Source organism: Cutaneotrichosporon cavernicola (genome assembly GCF_030864355.1).
Source record: "Cutaneotrichosporon cavernicola HIS019 DNA, chromosome: 4".
Classification (NCBI taxonomy): Eukaryota; Fungi; Basidiomycota; class Tremellomycetes; order Trichosporonales; family Trichosporonaceae; genus Cutaneotrichosporon; species Cutaneotrichosporon cavernicola.
The window spans coordinates 1,242,994-1,269,973 of NC_083396.1; the positions used below are offsets into that span (position 1 = coordinate 1,242,994).

Genomic DNA, 26,980 nt, shown 5'->3' on the forward strand with positions numbered 1-26,980 from the left:
CCACATTCACTGGAGTCAGCAACACCAGCAGCTTACGCACACTTACGTTTCTGCCCTAAGATACTGTTTCCTCATCTGGGTCGGTCTGGCCATCTGCCCAGAAACTGCCACGTCTCAAATCAGCTCTCGCACAACCTCTCTCACCAGGGACTTTCTGGGACACCCGCTGGCAATCGACCACGGTACAACGGTCCCTCACGCGTGAATGTCGTCCTCGTAGTTTGAGAGTCTGCGGTCAGCCCTCTCAGCTACCCATCCCCCGTCTTCCTCAATTTCCCCGTCTCTTCCCACTCCCCGCCGCACTCACTCAATCAAGTTACCGTCCGGATCGCGGATATACACACTAAGCAAAGCCCCCCTTGCCCCGGTACGGTTCACGATCCCTCCCCCCTCTAGAATCTCAATCCCAGCCATCTCAAGGCGGCTCTGGACGGTGCCGACCTTCTCATCGACTAAAAAACAGAGATCGGCCGTACCCGGTTTAGCCAGCGTTGCGCGGGGAGTAAACTCGTTCCCGGCCTCATGGAGGTTGATCTTACTCAGGCCGAAGCGGAGGGCGTGCCGTACCTCTGTGGGTGTGCGGAATAGTTCGTGCCGCATACCAAGGCGCTCGTAGAATGCGACGGTAGTTGGGATCGAGCGGACCGTTAAGACGAGGTGATCGAGTGCCGCGACTGTTGCGATTGCGCGCGCGGCCATGGTTCTTGAGATCTGATGGGATAGTGGAAGGTGGGAAGCTATGACGAGTGTTCTGACGACCGGATCGACCCTGGTGGAGGCGGGGCACCTGCCGGCGGTAATAGCATTTTGTAATATAGTTCCGTATTAGATGGCGGCCGGGACTAGATGGTGCCTGTCATGAGGCCAAGTTAACTTCTTCTTCAACACTTGTCCATTTGCCACCTACCCTTTAAAATAAAATGCTCTGCACCGGATGCCAAGTAAAGGAGGCCTCGCGCCTCGAGTGCCCCAGCTGCAAGAAGTGAGTCCCCATCGCGTGTTGGCTAACCGAAGGCTGGGCATCAATGGCAGCTTTTTCTGCGACCAGGCCTGCTTCAAGAACAACTGGGTTGGTTATCTAATGACGCCAAGCTGACCACAGGGAACACACAAGATCGTGCACAACATTGTCAAGATGAGCGCAGATGCTGAGAGCGACAGTGCGTATTGGTGTGGTGTGCGTCGGCCTCGCCTAGCTAGGCTTGGCCGTGTCGCTGCACGAGGCTGGTTATACTCGCTGCTCGCGCTCGCAGATCACGGCTGACACATAGAGAACTCGACGCTGCCTGCCAACATGCGCAACTACCCTTTCACAGGGACTATGCGGCCCGTGTACCCGCTGTCTCCGAGGCGCGCAATCCCAAAGGGCATCAAGAAGCCAGACTATGCCGATGACCGTGGGTCCATTCGGTTTCCTAGCTGACTTGTCAGCCAACGGCTTCAGCCCATGCGAGGCTGTGCGCGAACGCTCCATCAGGGTGCTCAACGCGCAGGAGATCGAGGGCATGCGCAAGGTGTGCAGACTGAGTCGCGAGGTGCTCGACTACACTGCGAGCTTCATCCGCCCCGGCATCACGTCAGACGAGCTCGACGCCATCTGCCACCAGGCCTCAATCGACCGCGACTGCTACCCTTCGCCCCTCAACTACTCCAAGTTCCCCAAGAGTGTGTGCATTTCCATTAATGAGGTCATCTGTCACGGTATCCCCGACCAGCGGCCGCTGCAGGAGGGCGATATTGTCAACCTCGATGTGTCGCTGTATCACGGCGGCTTCCACGGCGACTTGAACGCCACTTACCCCGTCGGCAAGGTCAACCAGGAGAGCCTGGACCTCATGGCGGCGACGAAGAAGTCGATGGATGAGGCGATCAAGATCTGCAAGCCTGGTGTGCCGTACCGCGAGATTGGAAACAAGATTGAGTCCATCATCAAACCCACAGGCTACTCCATCGTGCGCCGGTACACAGGCCACGGTATCCACTACCAATTCCATTGCGAGCCCAACGTTGTACACTACGGCAACTCGAAGATGCCGGGCCGCATGGAGGCCGGGCATGTGTTCACTATTGAGCCGATGATCAACCTCGGCACGGCCAACCTCGACCACTGGCGTGACGACTGGACGGCAGTCACGCTCGACGGCCGTCGTTCAGCCCAGTTCGAGGAGACGATCCTCATCACCGAGACGGGCTACGAGATCCTTACCCGCCTGAGCGCGAGCGCGAAGAAGAACAAGAAGAAGAAGGCCAAGAAGACTGGCGCTGTTAACGGGACGCCAAATGACACCGACGCCGACGCAGACACGCCCACCACCGGCACACCCGCAGCGACCGACTAGGCTTACTATGCATATGCTAGATGTACTATTACGCGCTGTCCTCTGCGATCGTCTTGAGCTGCGGTCAGCGGGTTTGAGGGGTTGAGCTGAGCTCACTTGCAATCCGTGGATACCCTTGATTGTCTCCTTGAGGCACTCGTTGACGAGCTTGTGCTGTTTGACCATTGTGAGGCCCTTGAACGCCGGAGAGGAGATCATGATGGCGTAGAACGATCCGCAGCCGCCTGGTGTTAGCCGAGGCCGAGCGATGTAGGTGGAGTGGAGGTAGTGCCCGAGGTGAAGCTGAGTGGGATGGAGTGGAGTGGAGCCATGCAAAGCAAAGCACGCCGAAACACTATCCCTCAGCCACGCGCGACTCCACCTCCCAGATGCCCCTCGCCATCACAGCATCACCACAGCACGGTGACTCACCAGAAACGTCCTGCACATCGAGACGCGTCCCCGGAAACGCTTCGTCGAGCATCTTGTAGATGGCCGCCTCGCCCTCGCCCATATCGTTCCGCGCTGCGCGGGCATACCCTCGTGCGAGGACGGGCACAAGGGGCCGGAAGGTGGGGCGAGCGAGTGGTCGGAGGGCGAAACGGAGAGACATGGTGGTTGATGGGCAAATCGCCATCTCGAGAGAGGTAAGCAAAAGGTAGTGGAGTGGAGGTGGAGGGGCGGAGTCCCCGGGACCAAAAGACGTATGGTGTCTAAGGGAGATGGGGTAGAGTGGGGCAGACAAGCACATCACCTCCACCAGTGATATTCACCACTACGTTCCGCGTCTTCATTCCTCCAACGAACCATACACCAACATGGATATCGCGGACCTCACGGCGCCCTCCTCCCCGGCCCCCGAGGAGCCCGTCGCCGGACCCTCCGCGCCAGCACCTCGTAAACCGACCCGCAAGGCCAAACCAAAGGCCGAGCATACGACCGCTTATACGACGGCATTCGTGCCCTCCCTCTTCAACATTCGTAATCCCGTCGGCGACTTCTTGCAGAAAGAGAGTAACGTCGAGGTTCGGCGGCAGATCGTGCTTGCTCGGCGGAAGGAGCAGGAGGCGGAGAAGGAGAAGGTAAAAGACGATGAGGCGAAAGGAGATGGGGAGGGAGAGGCGAATGGCAACGGTAACGGCAATGGGAATGAGGATGGCGTCGTCCTCACGGCTAAGGAGGAGGAGGAGAAGCGGAAGGAGGAGCAAGTGAGTTTCGCCACCCTTTCACCACTTTTTCTTCTCTGCGCGCTCGCTTCGCTCGCGGCTCCCTCTCCTCTTTTGTGTGCTCGCGGCTCACCCCAGCAAACCCGCCTCAGCCGCATCCTCGTCATCCATCCCGGCTCACGGAATCTGCGCCTCGGCCGCGCATCCGACTTCTACCCTCACGAAGTGCCGAACTGCATTGCGCGCGCGGCCGACGCGCCAGGTGGCCACGACCCACCAGTACTAGGGAAGCGTGCGGCCGACGTGGACGACAACATCGGCCACCTGCGCGAGTACCTGCGCAACAAGCTGCGCGTGAACAAGCTTGTGACGGATGCGCGAGACGGCGCGCGTGTGAACGCCGCCAACGCGAAGGCCAAACCCGAGACGATTCCGGAACACAACGACCCCTACCGCGTCGACTGGACTGAGGTTGACGGTCGTCCCTTTGTCGTTGGGACTGAAGCGCAGCGGCTCGCAGACAGCGCGGGTTTCCGGGTCCGATATCCCATCCACCAGCGGGGGTTCAATGGGCGTGACTGGGATAGCCTCCAGCTGTTAATTGACGATATCACCCTCATCTTACAGGAGAGCCTGCGGACTGAACTCGACATCCGGCCTAAGGACTACAAGAACTACAGCGTCGTGCTTGTAGTCCCGGACTTTGGGAACCGGGTTTACGTCGAGCGAATGACGGACGTAATTCTCAACATTATGGGGTTCAAGGAGATTGCAATCCACCAGGAGAGCTACTGCGCCATCTTTAGCGCGGGGATGAGCAGCGCGTGCGTGGTAGATATCGGCGCGCAGACGAGTTCCGTCACTCTGGTGGAGGAGGGCGTGGTCAACCCCGACACGCGGATGCGCCTGTCGTACGGCGGAGACGACGTGACAGTCGCTCTGTCGGCACTTCTCCAGCGCGCAAGCTTTCCCTACAAGAACCTGGACCTGGCCCGCACGCAGGACTGGATAATGATGGACAATCTCAAGATCAAGCTGGCTACACTCGAGGAACACCTCGTCGCCAATACCCCTTGGGACCTATACGTCGTCCCCGAAAAGGGTCTCACGAACAAGTACCTCCTTCGGACGTATGATGAAAACGTCCTCGCTCCACTGTGTTGGTTCGACACGCGCATGATCGACTTTGAGACCAAGCGCGAGGTGAGCTTCACCGCCGTCAACCCCAATGTTAGCGATATGATCAAGAGCCCCTATGGCGAACCGACGGTGGCCATGCGCGCATGTACCACCCACCTCCTCCCATCCGCGCCAGAGATCAAGGACGCCGTTAGTACGGGGAGCACGCCCGCACCACAGGCGACCGCGCCTGTGAGTCCATTGGGCAAGAGCGGCCCGCCAACGCCGGCGCCCGGGGAGAAGAGCGCCACGCCTGCACCGGCAACCCTCGCCCCGGCAACCGCTATGCAGTCGATGGCGGCCACGCCCGCCCCCGACGCCGAGGGTGACGACACTCCTTCCTTCGATGTTGTGTTCGAGGCGTCCAAAACGCCGCTGGACGGCGCCATCGCCGCCTCGATCAGCGCCGCCTCGTCCGAGAACAGGGTGCGCACGGCTGCCAGTTCGATCTTACTCGTGGGTGGCGGGAGCGCGCTCAAGGGTCTCGCGCCATTCATCGCCGACCGCCTGCCCGCCCTCCTCAGACAACGGGGGTATCCTATCGACCACGTTTCGATCGTGCCGCCACCACGCGGACTGAACCCCCGCTTCATGAGCTGGAAGGGTGCGAGTGTCATGTGCAACCTCAATCTTCCCGACATGTGGATAGGGCGCGACGAGGTCGAGGAGCTCGGTGCGCGCATGCTCAAGGACCACCTATCGTTCCTGTAGTGTAGTTGTGCGTGGCCTGTAGTGGTGTATGCATGTAGTCTAGAGTTCTGCCATCTCGACACGGTCGAGCATCCGCTGCCGCTCCTCTCTGTCTGGTGGGGCTGTCGGCCCAAGGCGCTGTGCCCAGCGCCGAGGGAGGAGACGAGCCACGTCGTCCATGAAGGCGGCGTGGGCGTCGCGTAGTGTCGCACCGATGCCGCCTGCTGCTTCTTCGTTGCCCTCCACGCGACTATAACCCCGTGCTTGCTGGGAACGGGAACGCGCGGTGAGGTAGTACATCGGCACGCCGGCGGCCATGAACACTGCGGTGAGCTAAGATAGGGAGCAATATAGCTCACCAAAGGCTGCGAGACCTTCCCATGGCGCAGCGAAGATGGGCATGAGAAGGAGGAACATTGCGATCTGCGTCAGGTTCGTCGGGCGCAAACCTACCATGCAGAAGATGACTGGCGTCGTGATCCATGCCTTGTACGGCCGCTCGAGGTGCGGCTCCTTGATGCGGAGGTAAAGAAGCCCGACGACAGTGACGAGGTACCATGTCCACGACGTCACGGAGAAGAAGTTGATGAGTTCTGTTGTCAGCTCCGGAAATGGTGCCAGCTCACTCCTGAACCCGCCGCCAAAGACAATAAAGAAGACGGTGAGCGCGGCGTTGAGGGACAAGGCGAAGTCGGGCGTGCGTCTCTTCGAGTCGAGGCGCGCAAATATGGAGGGGAGGAAGTGGTCGCGTGCCGCGGCATAGATGAGGCGTGCCGCTGGTGTCAGCTATCTCCAAACACTGTTGCTCACTGGTGTAGCATCCGCCGTTGAGTGCGCCGAAGCAACTGATCGCGACGAGAGTGGAGAACACAAGTCCGCCGAGTTTGCCGATTGTGGCGCGTCCAAAGTCGAGCGCGACTGTGTTGGAGCTCGCCACCACGCTTGGTGGAAGGGCGATGAAGTAGCTCACGTTGGCGGACAGGAAGAGGATTAGCACGATGGTCATGCTGCTGTGCAGGGCGCGTGGAAGGTCGCGGTTAGGGTTTGTCATCTCGCCGCCGACAAACGAGCACTGGTCCCACCCGTCGAATGCCCACAGGCCAGAATATAGCGCGATAGCGTAGTCGCTTGGGTTCTTGCTCGATCCCTTGAAGACTGATCCTTTGGCAAAGGACTCGCCTGGCCCATTGCGGATGAGGTAGAGGAGGCCGAGGACGCCGACGAAGATCAGGCTCCCGATCTTGATGCCTGTCAGGACGACGGCCGAATGTGTTCCCGCCTTTGGAGATATCAGGTTCAATGCCGTGACGACGAGGACGGCGAGGGTTCCCGTCACTTTGAAGGTCCATTCTGGCACCACGGCCTCGGTGGACCCAGTGATGGCCTGGTATACCATGCGATTGACATACTCACCAAAGATGAGGGCGATAATAGCCGCACCACCCGGTTTGAGCGTCGTTACCGCAGACCAAGTAAAGAGGTACGAGAGAAGTGGCCCGAACTGGCGTCAGATGGAACAGTGCTAGCTCACCGAGTAGGCTAGGTAAGCTTGTGCGCCGCCGCTTAATGGAATGGCGCACCCAAGCTCAGCAAAGGACCTGAAATCAGCTTTCCCACACATGTTAGCTCACGTCGCCCCTGTCCATGCCAGTAATCCCGAGAGGAGCCATACGATCAAGCTGGCACCAACGCTTCCGACCGAGTCGACGACGACGCCGGGCGATGCGAAGATACCAGACCCGACCTGCATCCCCACTACGAGCGCCATGCCTACAGTCAGCTCCGTTCTCCTTTAACAAACCCTGCAATAACCCGACATGCTTGTGCTCGGCCTGTTGTTGTTCCTCGCCCGACAGGCTGAGCGGTAACAGCGCATGCTCAAACTCGAACCCGCCGAGCGTGGAGATTGTGTTGGTGCGCTCGAGCGATGTGCCGCTCACGGGACCTTGTTCGAGCTCGAGGGCGCGTAAGCTGGGACTAGACGCGCTGCTCGAGGGAGAGAGGACGCGGGAGGGGAGCGAGGAGGTCGAGGATACCATCCTAAAGCATTGCCGAGAGGTGATGATGAACCAAAGAGAACAAGAATGGTCTGGCGGGGAAGTCTCCGTGGAGTTGGATTCAGGCACGGCGTGCCTCAATCTCCAGTCAGGTCAGACGCGTCTGGGTTAGTAGGGTTAGTGGACCATCAAGTTGACTTTGGTCATCAACATCATCAACATCATCATTAAACACTAGCTCTCAATCAACACCAACTCATCTCTCATCTATCCCCGATTATCGAGGACTCGCAGGTTGATCAATACTGTCGTAAACGTCCACGCCCTCAGTCCCGCGCCGCCTTCTTACGAGCCCCTTGAACGCGTCGGTTCAACCTTCCTCTACATTCACCATGTCGCTTTGGGTCGACAAGGTGAGCTAACAGATGGTTTGCAGCTCACCACAGTACCGCCCACGTACGCTCGATGACCTGTCGTACCACGAGGAGCTGTCCTCGCGGTTGAGGTCACTTGTGAGCTGACATGGGTTGGGCCAGCTGACAACAGGCCGCGTCCGGTGACTTCCCGCACATCATGTTCTACGGGCCATCAGGCGCAGGCAAGAAGGCGAGTAGCTCCTTAGTTAAGGCGTTCATGGCTCGAGCTGACAGCAGACGCGCATCATGGCGACCTTGCGCGAGTTGTACGGACCAGGCGTGGAGAAGGTGAGCTTGCGTGTTGTCGAGAAGCTGACACCAGCTCCGCATCGACCAGCGTGTCTTCGTCACCCCCTCAAACCGCAAGCTCGACGTCAACGTGGTCCAGTCCAACTACCATATTGAGCTCACCCCCTCAGATGTGGGGATGTACGACCGCGTCGTGATCCAAGATATATTGAAGGAGATTGCCCAGACGCAGCAGGTCGACCTGAACGCAAAACAAAAGTTCAAGGGTGCGTCACCTTCCCTCTCCTACTGACGGCAGTGGTGATCATCAACGAGGCCGACGCGCTCACCCGCGATGCTCAGGCTGCACTACGTCGCACAATGGAGAAGTACATGACCAACATGCGCTTGATCATGTGCGCAAACTCAACGAGCAAGATCATCGCGCCCATCCGCTCTCGCTGTCTTTTGGTGCGCGTCGCAGCCCCAACCGACGAGGAGATGACTGGCGTTCTGAACCATGTGGCGAAGAAGGAGCGCTTTGTGCTCCCGGCAGCTGCGGCGGAGCAGATCACGTCCGCATCTGACGGCAACCTCCGTAAGGCGCTGCTCGTGCTCGAGGCCATGCGGATGCAGCAGCCCGACATGCGTGGCGGGGCGGATGTCGCGCGCCCCGATTGGGAGACGTACTGTGCCAAGGTCGCCGACTCCATTCTTGGGGAGCAGAGCCCACAGCGCCTCCTCGAGGTGCGAGGCAAGCTGTACGAGCTGCTGTCGCATTGCATCCCGCCGGCCGTTGTGCTGAAGGTAGGTTGAACTTTGCCATCCAACTGACACCAGACGATCTCTGAGCGTATCGTCGACCGCGTCGATGACGAGCTCAAGCCCCAGATCGTGCACTGGGCTGCACACTACGAGCTGCGCATGCGCCAAGGGTCCAAGAAGATCTTCCATCTCGAGGCATTCTGCGCCAAGGTCATGATGGTGGTCAAGCATTTCAACCTGTGAGCTGAATGGTGTCCAAAGGAGCTGACATCAGGATGGGCGTGGTCGAGGACTGGGAGTAGGCTGATAGACGGACGTGGCACATGTATTCTATGACAATCGTGTGGCCTTGCTAGCTTGCATCTGTGGATGGTCGGGCAAAGGATGAGCCCGGTTGGAGTATGCAGTTGCGGAATGCGCATGTCGACAGAGTCCAGAAGCAAGAGCCTACGGCGCCAGTAGGAACGTCAGTGTTGTGACGCGCAGCGCCACAACACGCTTCGACTCTATATCCTCCTCTGAGGCCTGCCAGCTCCGGTGTCGGCCCACACCAACAAGATCTATCCATACGCACGCTCTATACAACCTCTAAGCGCAAGCGCATCTAGTTCTTCTGGAGCACTGCGAGGTCGCCCAGGCTCTCAATAACAAAAGTCGGCACAACAGGCGACGGGTTCTCGCCATATACCTCCTCCTTGTGCGTAACCCCACCCATGACGAGAAGCGAGCGCATCCCGCAAGTCTGGGAGAAGGCGATATCCGTAGCGAGATTCTTTGATCAGCTCAATCAAGAAGCAACGTACATCTCCGACCATGAGTGCCCGCGCTGGGTCAAAGTGGTGCTCGGCAATAATGGCGTCCATCATCGGCTTGTTGGGCTTTCCGATAACGGTGGGCTCGCGCTTGCCCTGCAATGCGAAGACGAGGGGCGCAGAGAGGGACCCGGAGCCGACAAAGGTCGTGCCGTGTGTCGGGAAGGTCTTGTCCTGGTTCGTGAGGAGGAAGTGGACGTTGGGGTCGTCGCGGAGGTACGAGTAGGCCTTGCAGAGCTTCTTGTAGTCTGGTGTTAGCAGAGCCTTCACCCTTTCCCTCCTCATGGCTTCCTCCCCCTTCCCGCCTCCCATCTCTCCCTCCCTCCCTTCGACTCACTGATACCGCTGTCGAAGCCACACAAGACCGCCCCAATGCTCGGATCAGGCTGGTACACGCTAAAGTCCATGCTCGGCAAGAAAACTCGGTCCTCAGGATCGGTCCCGCCCGTCCTCTGGATCCCCTTTGCGTCCAACTCATCCTCGAGTCCCTTCTCGCCAAGCACGTAAACCCGCTTATCGGCGGGGAAGTTGAGCACGTCACGCATGTACACAGCGGAAGCGTATGCTGACCCGAAGATCTCGCTCTCGTGCACGGGAATGTCGAGCTTGTCGAATGTCTTCTTGTACATTGCCCGTGACTTTGTCGCGTTGTTCGTCACGAAGATGACCTTCTTTCCGGCATCACGCATCATCTGAAGAACGGCTTTGACGCCGGGAACAACGACGGGGCCATGGTAGATGACACCATCGCAGTCGAGGAGGAAGGTGTCGACGCTGTCGAAGAGGGCCTTGTACTCTTCGGGGGTGCGCAGGAACGGCGGTTGCGTGGTGGTGGTGGTTGGGATGGTCATGGTGTTGGTGGGTTGGGTGAAGTCGAGACATCTGCCTGGGGGTGGGGCGGAAATAGTCGAAATCGCGTCACCCCGCTTCCTCCCCACCCCAGATTATTGATTAAATCCACCGGGCCGGCTTTTCCGACCCAACTTATTACTTAGCACTTGACAAACATGAGCACTCAAGGCCCGCCCGCCAACGCAAAGCAGGCGCAGGCTGCTGCACTAACTGAAGTCGAGGCTGCACAGCGGCGTAAGCGCGCTCTCGATCTCAACCTCGTGCGTAATTCTTAGGTTGGGCTCTCTGGGCTCGTAGACAAGACAGCCCACTATATTTTCCGTTGCGGAGACTGACACCAGGCCTCGATCGAAGCGACGATTTGGGCGCAGGAGACGAGTTACCTCGAAGATACGGCTACTAGTGGGGGCAATATCATCAAGGTGGGTACACAACAGAGGCTGAGGGATAAAAACTTAGAGGATGGAGAGGGAGTAGGCAAGGTGCAATTTGCCACCCACCAGACACACCAAAATCAAGTGGCGAGCAGCTGCGACCCAATTACCAAGCTGACCGCAGGGCTTCGAAAACTACCTCAAAGCGCCTACGGTGACCTCACACCACCGCCGCAAGAACGACCCAACCGAGGACGACAAGCTCTTCTCGGGCAGCAGCACTTCGTTTAACCCGGTACGTCGCTGGTAAGGGCCAGGGTGACAGCTGACACCAGATGAACCAGCAGCGCTAGCGCGACGTAGCGTGTGCAGCTGCGATTCAGGTGGCCTGGATGTGCATACATGTCGCGTTACGTGGCCTCGGGCATTTGGGACCGAACCGAATGCCCTCGCCGTCTTTCATGATTCATGAGAAGGCCTACGCGGCCCACGCGTCTGGACTGCGCAGAAGCGCGTCCACGTGTACAATATACAATAGCAGCCGCGAGTAGTGCAGTACCCTTACTATAATCCAGATGTTAAATGTACAGATGTTGGCGATGCACAACGAGCTGCCGATCTGCAGAGATAGGGCTTCTTTGCGCTAGGCGCTAGATCGCGCTTCGACCTTCGACTGTAATACTTTGTGATACTTCCATCGTAACTGAGGAACGCGACGCGCAGATCTGCAGCCGTGCCTGGTTAGTGTTCTCTTGACTAGTAGCAACCATACAGCCTCCTGCGACCACGTCAAACTGAGGCTAATCTGCCTACACACCTGCTGCTCTCGGTCTCGCTTCACACACTGCCATCAACCACTTGGGCCACCCCACACCTCAGTCATGACTCCACTCCTCGCCGCTGCCAGGTGCACAGGTTCCATCTCGTAAACCCCGCACCACGGGGCCCAACCTGCAAAATGTATACAAGCCACGCTTACGCCCAGGTCGAGGGGCGGCCGGCGGCGTACCACGCCTTCGACTTGGTGAGGCGGTGGGGGAGAGGGAACTTGAGGTCCTTCTGGAGGAGCTGCTTCATGTAGGGGCGGCGGATGTCCTCAGTCTTCTCGATCTCGGCGACACGGAGGATCTGGACGTCACGGAAGCGGGAGCGGTGGCGGGCGGCCATGTCCTGGTACATGGACTCGACGGCCTCGGCGCGCGAAAGAGCACGGTACTCCTTGACCATGTTGTGGGTGCCGGAACGCGAGTTGTAACGGAGCCAGATGGCGAAGTTCTTCACCTTGAGGGGCTTCTTCTCCGAGATCTGGTGTGAGCGCTGATTCTCATACACGCGCGAGACGCATGACGGGTACGCACAATGTTGAGCGCGACGATCTCGCCGTGGCTCTTCTTCATCTTCTTAAGGTGACGAAGGTAGTACCAGAAGCGCGACTTGGCGACAACATCGTTGGGCGCAAAGATGCGCATGCGGCTGTGGGTTAGCGCGCAGCTCTCAAAGCCAACGCGGGGCAGTGAACGCACTAGAGCTTGGGCTCCGGCTCCTGCTCGGTAGGCAAGCCACGCCCGACAATGGAGTACTCCTGGAAACGAGCCATTCTGAATGTCAGCAGCATTCTCTCGCTCTCGTCGCGCGCGCCTCGGTTCGATTCCATTTCGCACGCATGGGAAGGCAGAGGAAGGCAGGGGAGGAGGGCGGTTCGGTGCGCGCACAAAGGGACGAGACGAGACGGACTCCGAGGCCTCCTCGGTCGGGGTGGCTGGCGCAAGCCCAGCTTCGCAGCCCCGCCTCAACGAGAGCCACAGTCTCATCATGGCGCAGACATTGCCCCAGTTTCTCTTTCCTCGCCCGTCTCGTCTGCGCCACCTGTCCTGTTGACAAGTACACGCGCACAGCCCCGACAAGTTGTCCTCCCCGCCTTTCGAGTTCCCTGCCGATTGCCGCGAGCGCGCGAAATGGTGTCGTCCGAGGTTGCCGCGCGGTCGAGGTGTAGACGCTGGGCGTGCTACTCACTTGTCTATTTTCTTGCGGGATGGCGAACACGGAAGTGTTGTCGATGGCGTCCGACCGGGCAGGGCAGCACCCACTGCGAGCCTGCGAAGCCGACCCAAAACGAGCCCAGCTTTCCCACGGTGCTCTGTCGGGCGCTCCTTTGAGACTAATCGCCGACGCGAAAGTTTCGGGAATATAATCTATTCGAGCCATCATTAAATCCCAGCGATGCCACGTGGATGGAAGCGGCTAGACCGAAACGGTTCGTTCAGTTTGCGTCATGCCTGATTGTCCCTTATGATGATGACCCCTTGATCCGTTTGAGACACAACCGAAGAGCAACATCCAGGCTGGCTAGGCTGGGCCAAGGAGGACCTCAGGGCAATCAACGTGCCAAAGCCAAAGGGAGCGCGTATTAGTCGCAGAAGAGTGCGCCTGAGAGTGAGTCCAGGTCCAAGCGCGTTTAGGTTTGCCACCCAACAGAGTTGTAACACGCATAGTCAACCTGGTATGGCTAGGATGGAAGGGGTTACCCCATCTCACCCAACCAACCATCTGCATCCTTGAACAACTTGATCCATGCTAGACAATGACTAGTCTGTAACGCTCGAGCACTCTACATCTCTCTCTCCTCTTCATTACCCCTCTGCACAACTCCCTGCCCCGCTCACGGTCCACGCCAACGCCAACGCCCACGGCTACGCGTTCAACACCGGTCGGTTGACGTCTACCTGCCCTCTCCGAGCTGCCCGCTGCTGGACTCTGCTCAGCCGCCCACGGCTCTCACATACCGTCCCGTCTATCCGTCACGGTCTATTACAGCCATCTGCCAGTCACTCGTCACTCCCTCCCTCTAGCCCTCTAGCCCTCTCGCTCCTGTACTCGTGATCATCGCGCCGGAACGCCCTCAAACTTCAATTCACCCTTCTCCAAGTCCAAACATTCAACCATCACAACAAACACTTCCGTCGCGCTCATCACCTTCCTCCACTCACCTTCGCCCGTTACACCGTGCTCATCATCTTTCGCTGCCAGTACTCTTTAAATACTTTCATTGTTCAACCTCTCCTCTACTCTCTCTCTCCCCTCTTCACAACTCATGAACACACGGCCCCAACATGGTGAGCTGGACGCCCAAAACCAAATGTCACGTTCCTAAACTCACAGCAGCCACACCCCATTAACCTTCCCCCGCCACCTTCCTCGGTCTCGGATGACGACCTCTACCGGGCCATCGAGTCTACGATGGGTGCCGAGAGCACCATCTTGTCTACCGATCTCCCTGACCGTATGTCTAACTGCTCTCTCTTGATCTCGCTGATCCATACCAGTCTTCAGCAAGATTCATCAGGACCGTCGCGGACTCGCGGTTCTGAACGACTCGCAGCTGAAACAACTCCGAGAGGTCGTCAACTCTGATGCGTACTCGACGGTGACAATGTCGCGGGAAGAAGTGTTCCAGATGCTCAAGTGAGTAGACATGGAATTACACAATCTGACCCGTGAGGCACCTACGTGGGCATTCCGCCACTCCGCCACCACCCGCCGACGTCGCCACGCCAACTGCAAACAAGCACCAAAGACGTAGATCCACCAGAATCCGGTCCTCGTCGGATTCTTCGTCGACTGAGGAGGACGAGCAGACGCCATCCCGCTCCTCGTCATCCTCCACCGGCAAGCGTGCAATTCACCGCAGGTCCTTCCCTGATGACTCCTCAACCTACATGCTTCCCTCCACAATTGCAACCTCACCTGATGGAGCGCTCCCCCCACGCGTCAAGAAGCTGTCCGACGCGTCCAATAAGTTTGAGCAGCGCAGCCGCGACGACCCACCAAGCTCGTACATGCCTCTTGGCAGGCGACCATTACCTCAGAGTCGCCGGAGCTCGGCTCAGTTCAGCGCCAGTGCGCGCAGCGACGACGGCCACACGTCGTCGTCTGACTACACGTATACGTACGCAAAGACGCATGGCCGCAGCGTCAGCAGCGCCAGCGTCGTGTCTCCGTCATCAACGCGCTCTCCGGGAGCTGCGTCGCCGATATCGCCAGACCTCGACGGCTATGGATCAGACACCGAGGAGGACCGTTGGGGTCAGGTTGACCCGTCGATGGAGGGTGCCCTCGTTAGTGGTGAACGGCTGGGCTGAGCTGATTGTAGGACAAGATCAGAGACGCCGACGAGCTGCAGCGCCTCAAGGAAGTTATTGCGGAGCTTCGGAACCGCATCAAGTCGCTCGAACACGAACGCGAACTTGCCCAGTGAGTTGGGTTGCCAACCACTGCTGACATTGCAGACAAACGCACGAGGACATGGTGGCCGACATTGAGACGCGAGGAGAGAACGAGAGGCAAGACCACGACAGCCGCGCCAAGGACCTGCTGGCGCGGACGGAAGCGAAGTACCGAAAGGAGATCGAGGCAAAGGAGCAAGAGATCACGGAGATCAATGAAGAGCTCGATGCTCTGTCCGCCAAGCTTGCAGACCTGCAAGCCACTCTCGATAATGAGAAGCGTGAGTGCCACGAATGACTTGCTTGAGCCCGTTCACTGACTCGGCAGACAAGTCGGCGGAACTGCGGGACACGGTCGAGGAGCGTGACATGGACGTTGCGAACTTGCGCATGGAGCTCGAAATGTGGGGAGAACAGAAACAACAAGTTGAGGAAGAGCTTGGCCGGCAAAACGCTCATGCTGCCGAGTTACAGGAGAGGCTCAATTCCGCACGCGACCTGGAGAGTAGACTCGCGGCGAAGAAGGCCGAGGTCGACTTATTCAAGTCGACTGTCTCAGACATGGAACAGCAGCTCGCGGACCTCAGGGGTGGAACGTCGTACGGCGGCAGTGGGATAAGTTCAGCTGGCCCGGCCACGTTAACTCGTAACGGGGCCAACCAACTGAGCGCCGAGCTCCAGACTCTGGATCCGGTCAAGACCAAGTTGGTCACCAGGGTCGTCACGATCACAGAAAGTGACGGTTCTCCGGTGTCAACGTATAAAGACGCCTCGACGGGGACGGAGCCACTCGACGTTCTCAATGACCCAGATTTCGAGGAGGAGCGGGAGGCTCTCCGCCGGGAGGGTGCCGTCCTTGCGGAACCCGCCGGCACCCGGACGCCAGTCCAGTCCTCTTCAACCCTTGAGCAAGAGGCACTGCGCTCTCCACCGGCGTACTCGGCCGCGCCTGGCCCCCTGGATGCCGACGCTCTGATCAAGCACATGCATCCGCAGGTCACCAAGGGCACGGTGCGGCGCGACGAGGACCTCCAGAAGGCGTATGACTTGGTATCCAAGGCGACGGGCAAGCGCTGCCACCTGATTGAGGAGGAGCTCGAGGCGGACGACATTATGCGTGACAAGCCCGACGGCTACGAGGCCAAGCCGAGCATGGTCGGGCGCGTCCTCCACTGGGCGTCCGCCATCGGTGTTGCGCACTTTGGAGGCCTCATTATACGTGAGGTGGCCAGTTGACTCGGAAGCTGACTTCAGTTACCGTTCTTGCTACGCAAGCATTTGGTACCCCTCCGCAGCGGGACCCTTACGACTCGTTTGCGTACAACGGCTACGTGTCATGGTTTGACCACACGGCGGCGATGGCGCGCGCTGGACGTGTGCCTACGTGAGGCGATGATTCGGCGATGAGTACTGCCTCCCCACGATTCACGTCACTGAATGTCTACGACGCGCAACGCATGTCCCTTGTTTAATTAGTGTATACTATGGTTCTTTAGTTGGTATACCTCCCCCCCCCCCCCCTCCTCCCCCATGTGTCTAAAAAGCGCATGTATATTTCACCCAATGGACTTGGAACCAAACAATGACGACGGAGATGTCTGCCACTCCGCAAAAAACCATGTGCCAAAATGCTCCCGAGATGACTGGATCAGACGCGTCGCGCTTTCTTCGCGTCCGTGTGTTTGATCACAACATTATCACCCTCGCCACCATGTTCAAGCCCACCGTCCGCGTCAAGGCCGAGGGCGACGTAAAGGTGCACAAGCGTGGCGCGCCCTCGTCGCGCTATCCAGACCGTCTAAACTTGTGAGCCCTCTCACCCATCCCGCTGACGGGAGCTACGACAAGCCTCCAATTCTGGACATCACGCTAGACGAGTTCGAGACGGCCGCCCTGACCCGCCTCCGCGTCCTAACCTACCTCGAAGCGCTGCAACAACGTTCCCTCCCCCCCGCTCAACTCTCATCAACCCTAGCCGCCTATTTGAAACAACACCTCCCCCTCTCGGCAAACACAGCCCGCTCAGCAGACCTGGACGGCGAGCGGCGGCTCGACGCCATCGGACACTGGGTCCTCCGTCTTGCGTTCTGTCGTTCTCCCGAACTGCGTGCTCGATTTGTACGCGCTGAAACGGCACTCTTCAAGCACCGCTTCGAGAGCGATGATCTCTCGGAACGTGCAATGTTCCTGAGTGGCCTCGATTTGAGCTGGACCGTGGTTGGGGACAAGGAGAGGGAGGATCATTGGACGTCGTTGCGCGATACCATGTGGTGGACAAAGGAGAATGTGCTCGCGAAGGAGACGTGGTTCAAAGTCCCCTGGGCGAGTGTGCCGGATCTCGTGGCGCAGCGGCGCGTGTTCATCTGCGGGGGTATGGCGTACGTCCCTCAGAGCATGCAGATTAGCTTGGTGCTGCAGGCGTTCTCGGCTCGCCTGGAGGCGGCGCTTGAAGTGAGTCGTCCTTTCTTTCCCAACCCTCTCCCTCTGCTCCATACCCGAGGAGTGAGGTTGCTCAATGCACCACTTTCTCGCCCGTCCCCTCTCTCCTCTCTCCTCTCTCCTCCTCACTTGCCCTCCCCCGCGCCCCCTCACCCCAGCTCACGGCCAAAAACCTCCCCCGCCTCGACGAGGACGAGCGCCTCGCCCCCGTCATCGACCACCTTGCGGCATCCTTCCTCTCCGGCCTCGCGGGCGCCGAGTATACCCCCTCCGACTCAACTGCGCTCGTGACGGCCGAGATGGTCGACGATGTCGCGCGAAAGCACTTCCCGCCGTGCATGCTCAACTTGTATGAACGGCTCAAGCGGGACCACCACCTCAAACACTTTGGGCGGCTGCAGTTGGGCCTGTTCTTGAAGGTGAGTTGCCCTTACGTTTCGCTGTGACACTGCGCCCTCACTCACACACAGGGCATCGGCCTGCCGCTCGACGAAGCCCTCATCTTCTGGCGACGGATGTACGGCTCCTCCATGTCCGACGACAAGTTTAACAAAGAGTACCGCTACAACATCCGACACAGCTACGGCCAAGAAGGTCGACGAGCAAACTATCCCCCTCGCTCGTGTCAGCAGATCCTGACCTCGAACCAGCCGGGCACGCAGGACAGTCACGGCTGCCCGTTCCGCCACTTCAGCCCCGACAACCTAACATCCTTCCTGCTGAGCACGTACCCGCAACTCGAGCGCGGCAGCCCCGAAATGAAGGACATTATGGACAGTGTCAAGGGCAGCGCCTACCATGTCGCCTGTACCCGGTTATTCGAGGTTACGAGGGGTATCAAGAAGGGCGAGGGGGTTGGTGGGGGGGAAAGCGTGACCCACCCGAACAAGTTTACGGCGCAGTCGCAGGAGATTGAGAAGGAGCGGCTTGAGGCTATGAAGATTGACCATTAGAGAGATTGTATGTATGTTTTGCTTGGCCGGGTCCAGAAGAGGTTGAGGCTCAGGCCACGCCCCAGCTCGGCCTGTCTGTCACTCAGCAGGCTGGTGTCAAACAAAAGAAACTGCAAAGGCAGTCCAACTGCCGACGACACCTGAGAGATTCGAACTCTCGAGTGCAAAGCACACGGCCTAGATTGCAATAGCAAGGCCGCCCGATAGGCCACTACGGGAAGGTGCCGGTATTTTGGCTGGGACGTGTTGGAAACTGCATTCCGTAGTAGGTCAGTAGGTAGTCCACCTCTAGTGGCCACGTGGTTGCTTCCTTTCTACAACCAAGCGTTGCAGTCAATGTAAAAGATGTATTTCTTTGCTTGTACGAGTACATATTCCTTCCATCTTGTATTCGCCCAGGGTCAGCAGGCTGTTCGCCAACCTCTCTTAAGTCGAGGGTCAGAAACCCACGACAGGCCGCTCGAGAAGCCACAGCCGGGACTCTGACCCCGGGGGTTTCCACGAGTTGATGAGGTGCAGATCGGCTGCGTCGAACATCTCCATCGCCTCAGAGACCGAGTATTAAAAGTGGAGGAGCTCGTCCTTGTCCAGTTCGACCGAGCCTCCAGAGACGGGAATGACCTGCGCCTGCTTGGAGCGGAAAACCCTCTAGTAGCAGCCCATGATTTCGTTGTAGCGCCCCGTGACCTCGATCCCTTCGTGATCGGGGACAAGGCCAAGCTCGGCGCGGACTACGTCCCACGCGTTCCCCACAAAAGCCCAGTTGTACTCGGTAGAATCATTGTATGCTAGCTCGACCTTGTTGCACCCTTCGGGTCCGGGGACCGGCGGTCCGTCCAGGCCGAGTAAAGGCGTGTCGCCAGGGCGCAGAGGAAGCTGCCTGAGGAATGGCGGGGCGTCCTCGCGCTCAAAGTCGCCAAGCGTCGAACCGAGGAACAGAAATTGCAGCGGGCGCTCAGCCTGTACCACAACAGGGACGTCCTTGAGCTCGAGGTTGGCCATGAGGTCCTTGAGCTCGTCCTATTCGGAATCGTCGACAGGTCCGTCGCCTCCATCGCCGGAGTGACGAGGTCCGCGGGCGAAGGCGAACCAGGCGAGCCGGACTCACTGGCACTGGTATTCAAGCTCGGTGTCCCTGGTCTACTCATGATCGAGGATAACATACTCTGCACCGCCTTGATACCAGCATAGTAGTCGCCATGCAAACCAACCCAGGTAACCCGACTCTTTAAGGCCGATCCATACACCTCCTCCAACTCACCAAGCACTCGGTCGAGCTCGGGCAGCGAAAGGTCGAGGGCATTGTGAGTTGGGTGTCGGTGAATACAAAGCCTTGGTGAGTGTTAGCCCCGATATCTTAAGCAAGAGTTGATAACCTTGGATGGTGGTCAGTCGTTATAGATTAGGTAAATCAGTCACGTTGGTCACCTCTCCTGGGCCATAGTCCAGTGAGCTAGACCCAGATCTAGTTGCCAGCCTTGCATTTTTCCATATTTGCCTGGCCCGACTTACTCGGTGCCAGGTCGGAAGGGACCCGAATTGGCGTACCTGCATGTCTCCAAGGTCCAGCAACCCGAATTGGCGTACCTGCATGTCCCCAAGGTCCAGGGTGACCCGCACGAACCATCAATGACACGGTGAGCAGAGTCCAGAGTGCAGTATGCAGACTGGTCGGGTAAGACACAAGGACAGCCGGTGCGTCGCCCAGCCCAGGGGCAGTGGGACGAAGGGGTGTGAGGAAGGCGCAGCCATGTTGGCACAGGTCAGGTTTGAGGGTCTGGGATGACAAGTTAGGGTCCGTGTTCCGTGAATAGAATGAGAAAGAGAATGGGAAAGAGAAAGAGAAACGTGGTGGGTAGGACGAGGAAGAGGAGAAAGGCAATGAGGAGATGGATATGGATGGAGACGAGTTCGGCCATCTCCGTTACCTCGCTCCCCCCCCCTGGAAAAAGGTTGTCAATCCCATTCAATGGCGTGCTGTGTCCTGATTGGGACTGAACTGCGAGGGGTATCTTATCACTCCACTGTGGGGTCTCCTTTCCTTGTGTCTCCTTCTGGAACGGGATTATACACTCGGCGCAGTCTCGATAAACCGATAAACTGTGTCGTTGGAATCTCGAGAATCACGACATTTGGAATGTGGGAAACTCTTTGGGTTCCTCGTGCCCTGTAGATCCGCAGATCCACATGGACCTAGTGCCAGTGCGAGGGCGAGGGAGAGGGCGAGGCCGAGGGCGAGGGGTGAGAGTTGATACGTTACAAATCGAGTCGCACCACTTGTTGCACTGTCACTCACACTGGCATTCACACTGGTTGTACTTGTAAGAACGCGAGAGTAGAGCGCAGAGTAGTGCGAGCTGTACCGTTTTGAATGGAAGCCAACAGGTATCATACAGAAATATCCATTTCGTCATGGCCCGGCACTATTTCGGGTACACCACGACCGCACGTGGGTACTGCAATTCAACTGTTATAGTGATATTTGATATTTGTAGCCCAAGCAAAGGTAGTCAATCTGTGGCGTCGTGGGATAGGATAGTCGACAACCTGGACTCAGGCTACAAGTAATTCCAGAACTGCATCACCACTCCACATTCCACACCCAGGCAGCTGCCCAAATCCAACTTTGAACTGCTTGGAATCATCCGAACTTGACCCCACGCCTTGCCCTTTGCCTGCTTGCTTATTAGAGTGGAGCAGATTAGGCGCGTCCGCGTCCCGTCCCGTCCCCTTGGGAACTCGTGCGGGTGGATCTGTGGAGCTGCTGGACCGCGTTTAGCAAGAGTACGCCCCTTGCCCCAAGCGAGCAGGCGAGCTGGCAAGCTTGCAAGCTTGCAAGCTGGCAAGATGGCAAGTCGCCTTCAGCAGTTTAAGCTCGTCTGGCTCCATCCTCATTTAAAAGTAGGCTCCACCCGATCGGGAGTCGTCTATCATAGTATACTGTGTCTATTCTTGTTTGTGCCCAACGCAACGTACCGACGTGTAGGCGTCGCGCTCCCAAACCATCAACTCGCTTGATACCAAGGTCGTGCCAAGATCGCCGCGCCGGACCTGGCCTGGCAAAGGCGTACTATATGATGTGTGGCGCCAAAGCAAAGCATGCAAGTAATGCCCGGCCATCAAGCTAAGCGTCGTGCTCCTCTCTTCTACATGGTTCACTTCCCGAGTCACCCGGAGGTGAATGCTTACGACATGCATGTGGACTGGTACGTCCCAAGCATTAGCATTGGTGCGCGTCGTCAGCGCTTTCCAGCTTTCGGCCTGTTGATGAATAGAGGGTTGGGAAGAAGCATATCAAGGCATGAGAGCCGAGGTCAAACGCAGCGACTGCCGGCCCGCCGGATGGACCGGGTTGCCAGGGGAAAAAAAGTCGTGTCCCTGTCCCTGTCCCTGTCCTTGTCCCTGTCAATCCCTCTTACTCCTGATCACCCGCCGAGATTGTACAACCCGGACCGGTACAACGTACGGCATCCGACACCATCCAGAGACACAGTGACGGAATCTCACCATCACGTCGGAGACAAGTGGCGGGGTGAGTTTCCCATCGTTCAATGTTGATCGTTCATTCTTCAATGTTCAATGTATTAGATGACCGCACAAGTGGTCATCTGGACATCTGGAAACACCCCACCGCCACTGGATGGCGCAATGGCGCTTCGTTGACGTGGCCCTGAAAAGCCTATGTTGCCATGCACGTTGTGTCTCTGCCGATCTTCAGCTCCACGTTGGTGACTACAGAGAGAAATACGCTGGCGCGTGCAAAGTAGGATGACGAGTCTGGGTGCAAACTGGGTTTGGGGTTAACTCTGTTTGAGCTCAATCCACGAGCGCAAGGTACCTGCGGAAAGATTCCAAAGAGTGGTTGAGACGTTGAGATGGCAACACTATGTATTAAGCAAACAAAGTGGATGTAATGCGTTTTGGATGTTTCATGCATCAAGGAAAGTGACATGGACCAGTCCGGACCATTCTCGCCCTTGTCCGCCTTGTCCACTTGATCCACTTGGCACCGAGGCGTCGTTTCTAACCCTTATTGGCACGTTGTACTTTACATCATGTGCGTCTCAGAGTATAGATAATTAATCAATTGGATGGACGACATCACAGGGCTACAGGGAGAACAAAGTGAACGGGTGAAAGGGGGGGGGGGTGACTAGCAACAAGGGGTATTCGCGTATATCGCGTAGCAGCTTGTGTATCTTTTACTCTACTGTACAAATGGTGACAATGTCTTTGGGTCACACAGGTGTGACTTGCTCTCTCGTTCTCTCGTTCTGCAAGCAACAAGGGTGGCGGGACGAAAGGAGGCTGGGTATCCCAAACAGGTACGACTCGACTTTGTGGGCAGGGCAGAGAGGTGCCTGACACCTAGACAGCCTTGTTGGTCCGGAACTCTCGTCTCGCGTCACAAGCACTGGCTCTACGTCGTCCGGCACCTCCTTCCACCAGCCGTCAGGCTCACCGGGGTTGTGAAGGCATGCGGGATGTACAAACTCTTGAGGCTTTCGGGTCCTCGAGCTAGGATATATAAGGCTTCAGTTACGATTGTGGCATGCGAACAGGTTGAACAGACAGGGCGAGAATAAGGCTGTTTTACCTTGACAACCAAAGGGTTCAATGACCAGATGACCAAACAGCAATCCCCGCAATCCCCATAATCCCCGTCATCCCCTCAAGCCCCCAAGACCCGAAGCTGTTTTTGATTCCCGTCATTCTCTGACATTGCTCCTGATCCATGATCCATAGATACCTACTTACGCGCCTCTCCCCTATCATCTCCTCTCGTCTCGTACCATAACTGAGAGACATTGAGCCCCCCCTCGGTCGAGAGGATAGCTAGGACAGGAGAATACAGGATACAGGATGCAGGATAGAGGAAACAGGATACAGGAAACAGGATACTCAGTCTCGTATTGTGGGACCTGCCGAGCCCATCCAGCCAGCAACTAAGATGAGTTCAGCCGCCGTTGCCGAGCGCGACCACCGAACTGACATGACAATAATGGCTACAGCCTACTACAAGCCTACAAGCCTACAAGCCTGCAGTTATCCTTGGAACTCGTATCTCTTTCCTTATCCTCTCTATCCTCTCTATTCACGTCGCTGGACTCGACAGTCTCGTCTCTCACCATCCACTCTCAGCTCTCAGATCCATCTCACCATCCATTAGTTTGATCCATGTACTCACCACCACCGCCCTGTAGTTGAGTAGTTGATAGTCTCCATTCACAATCCACAATCCACAACACCAAACAACATTCGGACACTGGGGATCCTGATCAAACAAGACAAATACCAACCACAAGCAGTTGACTGTCACCTTGGGCTATCCAGCCAGGTCCGCCATCGTCGTTGTGATCCCAAGAGTTCCTCCGCGGGCACTGCTGCATCACCACATCCGTGACGCCAACGTGAGTGTGAGTGTGAGCGAAATGTGTGTTGGGGACCAGATTGAATGGTGTGAGGTTGAAAGGTTGGCACGGGGCGAGCTGGGAACCGACTCCTTCCCCGACATGCCCAACAGGCGTTGACAACAGATCTGCTTGCCCGGCATGGCCGGGTCCCCACCATCACCACATCTCCGAATGCGTCCCAGTATCGAGTTCGCCGAGCCTCGAACAACAGGCGTTTACGTGACCCCGCGCCGGCCACATACAGAGTTTGGCGTCCCCGGTGCAACAAGTACGCCCAGCAGCGGCGGCAGTAGCCGGAGTGGGAGTGAGCCGCGGCCGATCTTGCGTCACCAGAGCAGCAATGTGCGCATCTCGTCCCCGCTGAGGAAACAGGTCGGCTTCGACGACAAGCCGCGGATACGCCCTGTGCTCAAGAGCAATTTCTCAGCGGGAAGCGTAAACAGCGCAAGTACGGTTGTGCAGGACACGATCTCGCCAAGGCTGAGAGTGAGGGAGAGGCGCGGCAGGGCCCATGCCCAGGTGAGCTGGGCGCAGACGATTGCCGTTCCTCCAACTTCGAACGACTTTATGGAGGAGCTCACGCCGACCCGCTCTGGGCGGAGCGTACCGTCCAACGACGGACATAGTGACATGTCCCGCCGTAGCACAAGTATAGACAGCGAAAGGCCGGTGCTCCGAGCGGCACGGTCAATTTCATTTCGTGCGCGACCGGGAAACCGCCCAGCAAGCGCCGCTTCGTCGACGTCGACGGGTCCAGCGGGGCTATGGTATGACGTGCCCGTCCCACCGCCCCCACACCCGTCGACTTGCATGCCCGGCTTCCCGCAGCAAGAGTTCCCCGATGCCCGCCCGCCCAAGTTCTCGCGCGAGCTCCTCCGCCGTCCTGGTGTGATCATGCCCAAGGCCGCTCCGCGCTCTGTGACTATGCCAAAAGAAGCCACGCGCCCCGCCAGTATCGCTACCGAGTACGCCGCCCATCCGCTGCGTCAGACTTCGACCTCGCGCATGTCCGGGTTTCTTTCTAGGAAACTGTCCAAGATCTCGCTCGCCGCGCATCACGAGCCACCCGCCCCGCCGGTGCCGGTGCCGATGCCGCAAGGGCCAGTGTCGCAGTCGATGTCCATCACCCCGGTTGGTCAGCACCCGTCTCCCATCCGAGCAACGCCGCACCGCTCGCCCACGAGCCTGCCACCTGGCCAGCACCCGTCTCCTGTCCGAGCAGCGCCGCACCGCTCGCCCACGAGCCTGCCACCTGGCTTTGGCTCGCCGCAAGGACCTCGTGTATCACCACAACATCTCCAGTGGCCGTCCCAATCCACACCGGCGCGCTACCGTGGCGCCGCCTTGCCGCCTGGCGCTGCCCACCTCCTCCCGCCTGGCGCGGGCCCCACTCTCCCGTCACACATGCCCAACGCGATTCCCACTCACATGCCCAACGACCTGCCGCCCGGCGCAATGGCTGCACGCCCTATGACGCACGGAATGCCGTTGCCCGTGCAACCAACCCACGTGCTCTCGCCACAGGAGGCCGCCCGTCAGGCACTTCGGCGCTTCCGATCCTCTCCTGCGCTCAGAGTGACATCGCCGCTTGAAGGCGTGCCAGAGGACCTCCCCACGCAGTGGGTCGAGCGCATACCCCCGCCTCCCGTGTCGCCTCTGGGTGGGCCACAGGGGTATGACGACGAGCTTGTTGTGCGCGCACCCAACTTTGCTCACCCACCGATTCAGGACGCACCAAAGCAAACCACCGTGGCGCGCCCGCCTCATCTCAGCATCGACTTTGGCTCGGGCGACATCTGGGCCGATCTCGAGAGCTCCTTTGGCGTACTGTCCCTCCCCGACCTGCCAGCGGATGCAGAGAGCCCCGATAGCCCTGGTTCAAATGACTCGCACACGACAACCGCGACTGCGACGACGCGTGCGACACATGCTACGTATGTGGTGCCAGAGTATGACGAATACTCGGAGGTTGGCCACTCGCAGGTCAGAGAAGCAGCCTCGGATGCGGATCATGCTGCCCCAATTCGCAGGACTGTCTCCTCGGGCTTGGGCTACACTGCCACTGTCCGAAGAGGCACCTCGTCCGACGTTGGTCACTCGACCGCTCGGGTCACGGCAATCCAGCATCATCGAGACGTCTTTTCCGAGACTGGTCACGGCGGTTTCGAGCGCATGTACTCGCCGCCCAGTTCGCCTGTGCGCGCAAAGGCAGCGCAGCGCGCTGCCAGCGAGAGCGAGTGCACTATCGAGTCCTGGAGCCCCAAGCACAAGCTGTCCGCCAGTGCGCCCGGTACGCCCGTGTTTGGCTCGGTGGGGCGCCTGCCTCCCAGAGGTGAGAGTTTGGTCGCGTCGTCGTTGGGTGCCACGTCGAACCGACCTATGTTTACGCCTCTCATGCTCAACACGCCTCCTGTTCGCACCTCGTCTCGCTCGCCGTCGAGCTTGTCGCTGCGCAGCAGCACAAGTATGGCGAGCGAGAGCACGATCTCGTCCCTCCCGAGCACCATGACGAGCATGACGACGGCGAGCAGCGCCGCTTCGGTCGAGATGCCAGACCCGATCGCCGAGGACGAGAGCGATACGTGTCTCGACGTATTCGGTATCATGCCCAAGGGGTTCGAGCGCGATCCCTGCAGGCAGGTGCAGTTCAGCACACCAGACTCTGTCGCACCAGACTCTGTCGAGCGTGTCCAGATCCGCCATGTACAGCGCGCCCGCTCGTCTGTCGCGACCCTCCGAGTCCGCTCCATTGCCTAGTCCCAGTTCCCTGACATTGCTCTGTATAATCCATATCCATAGACTGGACACTCTAGACTGGACGTTTTTGCACGTTGACGTTGACGTTGACGTTCCTGTACATGACATAGTGAGTCGGTAGATGTACGACGTCATGCATGCATGCATGTAGTTTGTACACTGTTCCTCGTATTCCGTACCTTGGCGCGTCGTTTGTTGTTTTCTATTATCGCGTGTTCCAGCATACCTAAGCTCGGGCCGGTCCATGAGATGGCCGCCATTGTTCGTACTGTAGTGTAGAGTAGGACCGTAAATCGGCTTGAACAGACAATGCAAGAGCTGACAAAGAACTGGTCGAATGATTTGAATGCGGGGTAAGCCGAGGGTGCCGATGGGCGGGGCCCAAAGCGGCGGTTCG

General features: G+C 58.3%; 13 protein-coding genes across 13 annotated transcripts; 7 read left to right on the forward strand and 6 right to left on the reverse strand.

Annotated features, from left to right (window-relative positions):
- Positions 1 to 195: 195 nt before the first annotated feature.
- On the reverse strand, positions 196 to 699 carry CcaverHIS019_0404820 (uncharacterized protein; the record flags this gene model as incomplete). The annotated part of the gene is made up of 2 exons (XM_060600321.1): positions 196 to 229; positions 308 to 699. The coding sequence occupies 2 exons, from the start codon at positions 697 to 699 to the stop codon at positions 196 to 198; spliced, it is 426 nt and encodes a 141-aa protein (XP_060456927.1).
- A 221-nt stretch (positions 700 to 920) lies between these two features.
- fma1 (uncharacterized protein) lies at positions 921 to 2,339 on the forward strand (the record flags this gene model as incomplete). The annotated part of the gene is made up of 5 exons (XM_060600323.1): positions 921 to 982; positions 1,015 to 1,069; positions 1,103 to 1,160; positions 1,272 to 1,397; positions 1,432 to 2,339. 5 exons carry the CDS (start codon positions 921 to 923, stop codon positions 2,337 to 2,339), a joined length of 1,209 nt encoding a protein of 402 aa, XP_060456928.1.
- Positions 2,340 to 2,367: 28 nt separating this feature from the next.
- CcaverHIS019_0404840 (uncharacterized protein) lies at positions 2,368 to 2,931 on the reverse strand (the record flags this gene model as incomplete). Its single annotated transcript, XM_060600324.1, has 3 exons — positions 2,368 to 2,397; positions 2,436 to 2,563; positions 2,751 to 2,931. The coding sequence occupies 3 exons, from the start codon at positions 2,929 to 2,931 to the stop codon at positions 2,368 to 2,370; spliced, it is 339 nt and encodes a 112-aa protein (XP_060456929.1).
- Positions 2,932 to 3,136: 205 nt separating this feature from the next.
- On the forward strand, positions 3,137 to 5,374 carry ARP8 (uncharacterized protein; the record flags this gene model as incomplete). Its single annotated transcript, XM_060600325.1, has 2 exons — positions 3,137 to 3,526; positions 3,623 to 5,374. The coding sequence occupies 2 exons, from the start codon at positions 3,137 to 3,139 to the stop codon at positions 5,372 to 5,374; spliced, it is 2,142 nt and encodes a 713-aa protein (XP_060456930.1).
- Positions 5,375 to 5,413: 39 nt separating this feature from the next.
- On the reverse strand, positions 5,414 to 7,392 carry CcaverHIS019_0404860 (uncharacterized protein; the record flags this gene model as incomplete). Its single annotated transcript, XM_060600326.1, has 8 exons — positions 5,414 to 5,676; positions 5,713 to 5,776; positions 5,807 to 5,946; positions 5,980 to 6,129; positions 6,164 to 6,854; positions 6,885 to 6,951; positions 6,985 to 7,123; positions 7,155 to 7,392. 8 exons carry the CDS (start codon positions 7,390 to 7,392, stop codon positions 5,414 to 5,416), a joined length of 1,752 nt encoding a protein of 583 aa, XP_060456931.1.
- Positions 7,393 to 7,742: 350 nt separating this feature from the next.
- Positions 7,743 to 9,061, forward strand: RFC5 (uncharacterized protein; the record flags this gene model as incomplete). The annotated part of the gene is made up of 8 exons (XM_060600327.1): positions 7,743 to 7,763; positions 7,797 to 7,862; positions 7,897 to 7,956; positions 8,004 to 8,054; positions 8,089 to 8,281; positions 8,314 to 8,801; positions 8,835 to 8,998; positions 9,034 to 9,061. 8 exons carry the CDS (start codon positions 7,743 to 7,745, stop codon positions 9,059 to 9,061), a joined length of 1,071 nt encoding a protein of 356 aa, XP_060456932.1.
- Positions 9,062 to 9,363: 302 nt separating this feature from the next.
- CcaverHIS019_0404880 (uncharacterized protein) lies at positions 9,364 to 10,422 on the reverse strand (the record flags this gene model as incomplete). The annotated part of the gene is made up of 3 exons (XM_060600328.1): positions 9,364 to 9,531; positions 9,563 to 9,819; positions 9,909 to 10,422. 3 exons carry the CDS (start codon positions 10,420 to 10,422, stop codon positions 9,364 to 9,366), a joined length of 939 nt encoding a protein of 312 aa, XP_060456933.1.
- Positions 10,423 to 10,578: 156 nt separating this feature from the next.
- On the forward strand, positions 10,579 to 11,150 carry CcaverHIS019_0404890 (uncharacterized protein; the record flags this gene model as incomplete). The annotated part of the gene is made up of 4 exons (XM_060600329.1): positions 10,579 to 10,683; positions 10,765 to 10,845; positions 10,982 to 11,092; positions 11,133 to 11,150. The coding sequence occupies 4 exons, from the start codon at positions 10,579 to 10,581 to the stop codon at positions 11,148 to 11,150; spliced, it is 315 nt and encodes a 104-aa protein (XP_060456934.1).
- Positions 11,151 to 11,772: 622 nt separating this feature from the next.
- Positions 11,773 to 13,002, reverse strand: RPL20B (uncharacterized protein; the record flags this gene model as incomplete). The annotated part of the gene is made up of 5 exons (XM_060600330.1): positions 11,773 to 12,102; positions 12,156 to 12,270; positions 12,321 to 12,395; positions 12,811 to 12,891; positions 12,929 to 13,002. 5 exons carry the CDS (start codon positions 13,000 to 13,002, stop codon positions 11,773 to 11,775), a joined length of 675 nt encoding a protein of 224 aa, XP_060456935.1.
- Positions 13,003 to 13,907: 905 nt separating this feature from the next.
- Positions 13,908 to 16,408, forward strand: CcaverHIS019_0404910 (uncharacterized protein; the record flags this gene model as incomplete). The annotated part of the gene is made up of 8 exons (XM_060600331.1): positions 13,908 to 13,910; positions 13,960 to 14,077; positions 14,121 to 14,259; positions 14,297 to 14,912; positions 14,948 to 15,048; positions 15,084 to 15,301; positions 15,349 to 16,239; positions 16,275 to 16,408. The coding sequence occupies 8 exons, from the start codon at positions 13,908 to 13,910 to the stop codon at positions 16,406 to 16,408; spliced, it is 2,220 nt and encodes a 739-aa protein (XP_060456936.1).
- A 230-nt stretch (positions 16,409 to 16,638) lies between these two features.
- Positions 16,639 to 18,412, forward strand: PRI2 (uncharacterized protein; the record flags this gene model as incomplete). Its single annotated transcript, XM_060600332.1, has 4 exons — positions 16,639 to 16,826; positions 16,859 to 17,471; positions 17,618 to 17,878; positions 17,930 to 18,412. The coding sequence occupies 4 exons, from the start codon at positions 16,639 to 16,641 to the stop codon at positions 18,410 to 18,412; spliced, it is 1,545 nt and encodes a 514-aa protein (XP_060456937.1).
- A 648-nt stretch (positions 18,413 to 19,060) lies between these two features.
- On the reverse strand, positions 19,061 to 19,715 carry CcaverHIS019_0404930 (uncharacterized protein; the record flags this gene model as incomplete). The annotated part of the gene is made up of 2 exons (XM_060600334.1): positions 19,061 to 19,432; positions 19,674 to 19,715. The coding sequence occupies 2 exons, from the start codon at positions 19,713 to 19,715 to the stop codon at positions 19,061 to 19,063; spliced, it is 414 nt and encodes a 137-aa protein (XP_060456938.1).
- Positions 19,716 to 23,964: 4,249 nt separating this feature from the next.
- Positions 23,965 to 26,583, forward strand: CcaverHIS019_0404940 (uncharacterized protein; the record flags this gene model as incomplete). Its single annotated transcript, XM_060600335.1, has 1 exon — positions 23,965 to 26,583. One exon carries the CDS (start codon positions 23,965 to 23,967, stop codon positions 26,581 to 26,583), a length of 2,619 nt encoding a protein of 872 aa, XP_060456939.1.
- Positions 26,584 to 26,980: the final 397 nt, after the last annotated feature.